Source organism: Malus sylvestris, chromosome 13, assembly GCF_916048215.2.
Source record: "Malus sylvestris chromosome 13, drMalSylv7.2, whole genome shotgun sequence".
Lineage (NCBI taxonomy): Eukaryota > Viridiplantae > Streptophyta > Magnoliopsida > Rosales > Rosaceae > Malus > Malus sylvestris.
This window is the reverse complement of record NC_062272.1, coordinates 15,038,615-15,047,491: the sequence shown is the minus strand read 5'-3', so window position 1 is coordinate 15,047,491 and position 8,877 is coordinate 15,038,615. Positions and strand designations below refer to the sequence as shown.

Below are 8,877 nucleotides of genomic sequence, written 5' to 3'. Positions count from 1 at the left end.
CCGAACCGAAACTGTCAAACCGAACCGAACCGAATCTGGTCAGTTCGGTTTCGGTTTTTGAGGTTCGAAAACCGAACCAAACCGAACCGAACCGAATTATATATATTTAATTATTTTTTTCAATATTATAAATAGTTTATTCATACAATCATAACAAAACAAAACCTGTTGCCAAGTTGGTTTCAGGGAAAATTTTCAAGTTGCAGCGCAAGGGTTCGAACCCTTATGCCTCCAACATTTCAGAAACGTTTTTTAATTTTTTTGAGAAATCCCCTTTAAGTTAACCCTAGCAGCCACACCTTTTATTCATTCCCCTCTTCTCTCTCTCGTTCCCTTCCCTGCCTCCAGTGTAACCCTAACTAACCCAGTAACATTCTCGCGCAGCCGAGCCTCATCTCTGTCTTTCCCAAACTCTCTGTCTCTCTTGGTCTTGAATCCCAGGCGACCCGCGACGGCGCGACCCTTCTCACTCTCAATCTCTCACACCTCGCCCTCGCCGTGTGCTTCGGCGACCACGAACAAGTGAAGGCGATGATCCTGATCCAAGTGGAGCTCACCAACATGGACCTCAAATCCATCTCCTCCAGGTCCTTGCCCGACCCGCATACCCTCCGAAAGTCCTCTCACCTCCTCGGCCCCAAAGTCCTCCAGGTATTGACTCCTCTCCGTAATTTCTCTCGTGAATTTTCTGGGTTTTCTTTTGTTGCTGAGAAAATAGATAAACAGAAAGAAAAATGTGAGCTTTCGTCTGTTTGTTTGTTGATTATCAGATAGCTTGGGTGAGAGATCCAGGAAGAGACGATGGACCGATACATAATGTTGATGCCAATGTTGAATACTGTTCTGTGATCAAAACAAAATTAGGGGCTCATCGTATTCTGATGGGTGCTGAAATGGATTGCTGTGATTCAACTGATGATGGAAGGAGGTTTTATGTGGAATTAAAGACAAGCCATGAGGTTGAGATCTGTTTTTCTTCACTTTCCGTTACATGCAAATTTTTTCTTCTCTGAGTTTTCTTATGTAACTGACTGTAATTTCTCATTCAATTGTGCAGTTGGACAACCATAAGATAGAGTACGAGTTTGAGAAAGAAAAGCTCCTCAAATTTTGGGTACATTACTGTTTTAAAGACAAGCCATGAGGTTGAGATCTGTTTTTCTTCAATAGCTTTTGTTAGAGATTGACATGCATAGTTTAAATCATTTCGATAGTAAATAAATGAGTAGAAGTCAGTTTGAAAAGAAAATAAACTTTGCGAAATTTTGTAGCATTTAAATGGTGATGTAAAGCAATGATGTATAACTAGTTAAGATGGCAGATAAAAGCTTAAGTTGGTGGATATGAAAATAGTTCAATTGGTGGAAGATTGTTCAAGGTAAGAGTCTGAAGTCTCTGCATTTCTTAACAATTGAATAGAATGTGAACATTCAAAGTTCTAATACACATTTGTTTCACAATTGTATAGGACTCTCTATTGACGAGTTCTCGAGGAAGAAGTTGGATGCAACTGCAGAGGAGCTCAGTGAGGAGAAAGCTTTGGCATACTCTTGCCTCTCTTAGATGCTCTTGGCCTTTCCTTGGTGTGGTTGTAAGTTGGCCTCCCTGCAATGTGTGAGAAAAGCAGCTGAAGTTTTGAATAATGCCATTGTTAAGATAGATATGTTAATGATGCAGAAGCTGCTTCTGTGGGTTTTACAGTTGTTGAGCCCAATATTCTATTCGGACACTTCGACTTTTTTCTTCTTTTAGTTGCATATTTGAATGGGATTGTCCCATTGACGTAAAATAATCCATATCTGCCTTGATTCTAATTTGTTAGTTCTTGTGCTTATGTTGATTTCCAAGACTTTCTTGGAGGAAAAAAAAAAAAAAAAAAAAAAAACCGAAAAAAAACCGAACCCGAACCGAAAAAAATCGAAAAAAATATGGGCCAAACCGAACCGAACCGAAATTTCGGTTTGGTTTCGGTTTTGGCAAAAAACCGAACCGATAAGAACCGAACCCAGCCCTACTCTCAGAAATACATAATCAGTATAGACGTAGCCCAAACCTTGGGGTGAACCACGATACATCTTGTGTCATTTACATTTCATGCAGATTCACGGTCGGACTTACGTTGTTCCAAGACCTCCGATTTTGTGCATCAACATTTGGCACCGTTTGGGGGAAACGACATGAAAAGTTATGTCGGTTCTCTTTCATTTTGTTTTCATCTCCACCTTGAATCTGCAAAAACCCAAGAACCCAAAAATTTCCCAAAAAAGCCACGGAGCACCTCCTCTCTGACTCAATCTCTCTCTGTAACTGCACGGACCACGTGCCTGGCCTCCCTCTCTCTTGCTTCTAATCTCCTTCACCTCTTCAAACAGAGAAACACCACAAACTCTCTTTCTCTCTCTCTTCAGTCTGCAAAGTTCACTTTTTTAAGCCTCAGAACCCCAAATCTTTTTGCACAGCTCAAAGCACTTAAGCTCATGGGGCTTCGAAAACACCGAGTCCTCACCATCCTCTCCAGCCGGGTAGTTCTTCTTTGATTTCCTGATCTTATCAGTCAAATTCTCAGCCTATTGGTCGTGCTTAAATCGACCTGCAAATCGTTCCTGATGAACTCAAGGAATGGGGCCCACTCCCCTTTGCCTCCTCCTGGTGGAAAACCACCGAGAAGTACAAGGACGGCGCCGTCCTTTCTCGTTGTCGGCAGGAAAACCTTCCACGAGGCTTACTCTCTCGGGAAGTCCCTCGGGAACGGCACCTGGTAGCCCTCGTCGGCAAAGTCAACGCGTTGAATGGCACCTGGTAACCCTCGCCTGCCAGTGACGTGGCCCTCCCCTCTGCTACTGCTCTCCTTAAAACTAAACTCCGACATCGACTTTGAGATAGACTGCAGGCAGACATACTGCACCTACCATATCCAGGATTTCACGCCCCTCACCTTACATACCTACGCATGTGCAGTCCACGTCAGAGGATTTATACGGTTCATTGTTCAATGATGTGACGTGGCCCTCCCCTCTACTACTGTTCTCCTTAAAACCAAACTCCGACATCGACTCCGAGACAGATTGCAGACAGACATACTGCACCTACCATATCCAGGATTTCACGCCCCTCACCTTACATACCTACGCATGTGTAGTCCACGTCAGAGGATTGATACGGTTCATTGTTCAATGATGTTCACTTCCACATCCTTCTCAACTATGTCCTCACCTCGAACCTTGTGGGGACGAGTTTCTACTCGGGGACGATCATGCAGTTATGGATGATGATGGCGCAGATCTCGTGCTGGAACTGCCTTCTGAGAGCGATGATGAAAGCTTGGTTATGCTGCGAGTTGGTTGGCTCCCTCACGATGATCAACGAGTTCTGAATGTATGCGCGGGCGTCACCAAAAATGTAGTCCACGTGTTCGGAGATAACGCAATTACGGAAGAATTGTCGGTCGGACTGCATGTACAAAGTGTCCTGGTATCCGCTGATCCTGCAGTTGAAGAAGGCAATTTGGTCCCCGACCGTACGAAGAGCAATGGTGGCCTTGCCTTTGAACCAGCGGTGTTAGTGATTCCCATGGACTTTCCAATGAAACCCGGTCCAAACACTTGGAATGTACCACTGGTGGAGATTTTGTCACCAGCTCCAGCTTCGCTCTTGCTTCCACTCACGACGGTGGATCTGAGTCCATTTCCGTACATGTAGACGGTCAGCATCACCCATCAGATCGTGGCGCCATCAATCATGGGTCGGGCTGCCGGAGAGATGGAGAGGCAGAAAAAAGTGCACTAGGAAAAGAAAAAGGAAAATCAAGTCTGCATGGAGGTGGAGAGACAGAGCGGGGTGCAAAAGGAAAAGGCATCAAAAAAAAAAAAAAAAAAAAAAAGATGAGTGATGGGCACGACCAGGCTGTCCAAGAAAAGCAAGTGGAATTATCCTTCCAGTTTCGCCAAGAGACAGAGATAGAGACGCAATGGAAAGCAAAAGGAAAAGAGAAAGAATTGGAGTGGGAAAAGCAAAAGCAAACCAGAAAAACAAAAGCAAGGAATAAACATCCCACCAGAATAATGTAATTTATTTTTATCTTTTGCAGACATCTTTATAAACTCCATCAGAGGGTAATATGTATAAACCCCATTAGAGGGTAAAAAAAAAAGAAAAAAAAAGGCATAGCCTAAAATAGCACCAACCAGGTCATCAAAAGTACGCCCAGTACTTCACAATTATTCGGCAACCCGCCGCTATTACCACCAACCAGGTGATCAAAAGTACGCCCAGTACTCTAAATTATACATGAGCATTACTCATGTCATTCATACATAAATATTCATGAGCATCACTCATGACAATCATACATAAATATTCATGACCATCATTCATGTCAACATTCATGAGCATCACTCATGTTAACATTCATGAGCAATCACTCATGACAACATCTGTGAGCATCACTCATGTCAATCAACATAAACATTCATAAGCATCACTCATGTCAAACGGTTTCAAAAGCTTTATTTACAGAGCTCTAGCTTCAAAAGTTTCATTTACACAAGCTCTAGCTTCAAAAGATTCATTTACAGAGCTCTAGCTTCAAAAGCTTCATTTACAAAAGCTCTAGCTTCAAAAGCTTCATTTACAGAGTTCTAGCTTCAAAGCTTCACTAGCAAAGCTTCACCTACAAAGCTTTAGTGCAGGGTATATAAATACAGCCTTCGAACAACCACCACTTCGGCCCATACACGGATTCAATTTGAAGTCTCCAGCCAACAAACTCTATTGACCGAAGACTTGGGGGACTACATTATGTACCATATATTGGGCCTCAACTGGGCCTCATAAAAAATACTTGAGGGATTTAGCCCATCACTTATGTATTGAGGAGAGAGCCCTTATTTTATAAAAGGGACTCCCTCACCATCATTAGAGAGCAACGCCGCCAGCTGAGCAACCGCCTCGCCGCGAGCATCACTCCTAACCCATCACTTATGTATTGAGGAACGAGCCCTTATTCTATAAAAGGGACTCCCTCACCATCATTAAAGAGCATGGACTCTAGCCCATCATTCATGTATTGAGGAACGAGCCCTTATTCTATAAAAGGGACTCCCTCACCTTCAAACGCCGCAAGTCGAGCCAACTAAAGGCAACGTAAGCCACAAGCCTCGCAGCCTGTGCTACTTCTAGTTGAGCGTCATTTCAGATTGAGCACTGCCTTATATCGAGCATCAACTCAAGACAATATCTAGTTACTTCGGCCCACACATGGATTGAATTTCAAGTCTCCAGCCAAAAGACTCTTTTGACTGAAGACTTGGGGGACTACTGTTTATATCATATTTAGGGCCTTGTATTTAGACCTTGTATAAATACTCGAGGGACTTAAATGTAATTATGTAATAAAGGAATGAGTAAATATGTAATTAGGGGAGGAGCCCTTATTCTATAAAAGGGCATCCTCACCCTCACAAACCCTAAGTCTCTCCTATCTAGAGCAAAACTCTCACATTCTCTCCCTCACAAATACTCTCAAAGAAATACAATCAGTGTGGATGTAGCCCAAACCTTGGGGTGAACCATGATACATCTTGTGTCATTTACATTTCATGTAGATTCACGGTCGGACTTACATTGTTCCAAGACCTCCGGTTTTGTGCATTAACATTTGGCGCCGTCTGTGGGAAACGACACGAAAAGTTATGTCGGTTCTCTTTCATTTCTTTTTTCTTTTTTCTCCTTTTATTGATGGCGTCACGATCTTTGATCAGATTCACGGTCGGATTTACGTTGTACGACCTCCGGTTTTATGCATCAACAAATTACAACACATTTTTCAAAAAAAACTCGTTGATCAACCGTGCTTACACCCGTCCTCATGTAATCTATATAAACAACGAAATAAATCAACTAGAAACAAAATTCAAAGTGTATCAAAAGAAATCTCAAGAGTTGTCTCAATTTCCTAAGCCTACAGCTCCTGACATCTATTGATGAGTCGATATTATGCTATATATTTTACTTTACTTTTAGTTATAATTTATTGATTATTTTAGTGAAATTTTGATACCTTGATTGATATGCTCAATGTAGGACATTCGACTTCCTCTTGATCAAAAATTGATCAAATGGACGAGTTTTGAAGTAATTCTAATTGGAGGATGTTCGTGTAAAAGTTTCAAATTTTTCTACTAGGTAGATAATTTATGGCGATAAAATAAAGAAAGCATTGTGTAATGCTGTCAAAGTGACATTTTGGGGTTAATTGAGCTTTTTGGTGTCTAAGGTGTCTTGACAACGACCCTATATGTTGAGGATATCTCAAGCTTTAAAAAAAGTCATTTTGGATCTTTTTATTAAATTCGTTATTATTATTTTAAATTTCAAAATCAAACCCCTTCCAAACTTTGTTTTAAATGGTCAATTAAAAAATATTATTCTTGTGGAAACACCTTGCATGAGTATTCTTGCTACAATTATCTTGTTTCTTACTACAACTACCTTATTCTTGTAGCGATGCTTGTTTTATTCTACAACTAGATTCGACCCTGGATGAGGTCAGAGACTCGACGGACCAAAGTAACCCACATCCGACAGCTGCAGTCCAAGTGCTATACAAAGCACCACGAATCTCAGGTCCCTGAAATTAAAAAATCATAGGAAATGGTCAAGTGTCATTCATAGCTAAACATGCAAGGAAATCATCACAGAAAAAAGAAAAGAATCGGATTCCCAGACTGTTGCGTTAGATCGGAGGGAAAGGAGGTTCTTAAGAATCAAAGATGCCACTGTTCGGGCATATTCTCTACGACGACAGATGAATAATTTCACTTTCATGAGTTCATCTCCTACTAACTAGCAATGACAACCGTTCAGTCAGCTACACCGGTGCTAGTCCTGCATTCCCTCCGATCATGGACCATATTGCAAAGTTGGATACGCATTACGAGTAATTCAAATGCATTAAACATCTAAACCCGGCAGCATCATTCATTAAACTAGGCAGTTTGGATAACAACAGGAAATATACGGACAATTGGCAATTGTGTCTGGGAAATACAATCTCTAATGCAGTAAGATCAAACCGAAAACTAAAACATAATCAGTTAAACCGCGATATGAAACTATACTTACTCTTGCTCTGTGCTTGCCACTTGTGTATGCTGGTATACCAACTCCACTGAAAACACAGAGCAACAAGACGAACCAAACCACCCGCAACCACCTCCAAAAATGCCATAACGAACGACCTCTGAGGAGACATCCCAGCAGTGGCAATAGACAACAATAACCCTTCAAAGTTGCAACGCACAATAAAAGAAGCGGACTTAATCCCATCCAAAGCCCTCTTCGCAACATCTTCGGCTTTCATCGCCCCAGACGACTCCGCTATAATGCCAGTCAGCGGCGGCCGCCTCTTGTTCTCTACAACAATTGAATATCAAAATTAGAGCAAAATCACGCGAAGCCACGTTGTCTAGAGCGGATGTGCCCCCCAATGCACCAAAGTTCGAATCTCCCTACCTGCATTTAACATTCCAATGCATCCAAGTTCGAATCTCCCTCCCCATGTTTAGCAGTTTGTATTAGTTTAAAGTAGAATATCGCTCGTACGAAAAATCAAGGCGAAACAATCAAATTCCACGTCCAACATTTACAACTCTTTTACAGTTTTACCTTCAGCGAAACCAGGGGTGTCTGTGTCCGGCGGGAATACAAGAGAAACGTGAATGTCGTGAGAAATCACCTCTTGCTGCAGAGCCTCGCCCAAGCCACGGAGCCCGAACTTGCTGGCGGAGTAGGCCGTGTAGCCGTAGATTCCGACCTGGCCGGCCTGGGATGACATCAGCGCGATCGAGCGGGGCCCACGGTCCTCTCCCTTCTTCATTTCGGGGAGAGCGGCTTTGATCATGTTGAAGCTCCCAATCAGATTCACGTCCACCATGAACCTCACCTCATCCAATCCCTGCTTCTCGAGCTCCTCGGCGACGAACACCCCCTGGTTCACGATCAACAAGTCGATGGGACCCGCCTCCTCCACTGCCTTCGAAACGGCGTCGTAGTCGCGGACGTCGGCGGCGAAGATTGACACGTCGATGCCGGTGGACAGCTGGATGTAGTTCTTTGCTTCCTCGAGCTTGTCGAGGGAGCGCGCGAGGATGGAGACTCTTGCGCCCTCCGTGGCGGCCTGGTGGGCCAGGGCGAGACCGATTCCGCTGGAGCCTCCGGTGATGAACACGTGGCGGTTCTTGATTGGGATATTGACGGGGCAGGGCCGGACTATGACGTAGAGAATGAGGAAAAGGAGGGCGAGCGGGAGGAGGAGGAGGAGGGCGAGGAAGGAGAGGTCCACCATTGACGGAGATTCCAAAGCGTTGATAGTGTGAGTGTTGCGTTGTGTAATTCAGTTAAGTGACTATATTGTGTTCTCCGGCTAAAATATAGGCCGCACAGACAGGGATGGGCAATGGTTATGCGGACGGGTAACCGCGGTTAATTTATCCATAACCATTTATGCTCATACCCGCATAACCATTTACCCGTTGGGTAATTACCTAAACGGTTATACCCATACCCATAACCGTTTATAAATGGTTAACCATACCCATAACCGCATACCCATTTAACCGTAACCGTTTAATATTCGTTTACCCATTTATCCTTTTTTAACCCGTTTATCTTTTTTTTTTTTACCATTACCATTTTTTCACCCATCTACATATTTTTTAACAACTTGAAAATTAAAAAAAAATTGTCATAATTTTTTTTTTGACAATTAAACATCGTTATAGGTACATTATCATACATATCCATATTTTAATTTTTTAAGTCCTTATACCATTCCAATAATTGAAATAATAGTTTACAGACGATATTTTTAACTATTAC

General features: G+C 42.7%; 2 protein-coding genes across 3 annotated transcripts; one reads left to right on the top strand and one right to left on the bottom strand.

The window, feature by feature from the left end:
- The first annotated feature begins 237 nt into the window (after positions 1-237).
- Positions 238-1,814, top strand: LOC126597455 (uncharacterized). Of its 2 annotated transcripts, XM_050264250.1 has the most exons (4): positions 238-651; positions 771-959; positions 1,058-1,114; positions 1,469-1,814. In XM_050264250.1, exons 1-4 carry the CDS (start codon positions 532-534, stop codon positions 1,616-1,618), a joined length of 516 nt encoding a protein of 171 aa, XP_050120207.1. In that variant the 5' UTR covers positions 238-531; the 3' UTR covers positions 1,619-1,814. The 2 variants fall into 2 exon arrangements, with proteins under 2 accessions (XP_050120207.1, XP_050120208.1); XM_050264251.1 differs by lacking the exon at positions 1,058-1,114 and having other exon boundaries at positions 240-651.
- A 4,580-nt stretch (positions 1,815-6,394) lies between these two features.
- Positions 6,395-8,471, bottom strand: LOC126595137 (3-dehydrosphinganine reductase TSC10A-like). The gene is made up of 3 exons (XM_050261512.1): positions 7,666-8,471; positions 7,123-7,413; positions 6,395-6,628 (listed from the first exon to the last, which is right to left on the bottom strand). The coding sequence occupies exons 1-3, from the start codon at positions 8,342-8,344 to the stop codon at positions 6,621-6,623; spliced, it is 978 nt and encodes a 325-aa protein (XP_050117469.1). The 5' UTR covers positions 8,345-8,471; the 3' UTR covers positions 6,395-6,620.
- Positions 8,472-8,877: the final 406 nt, after the last annotated feature.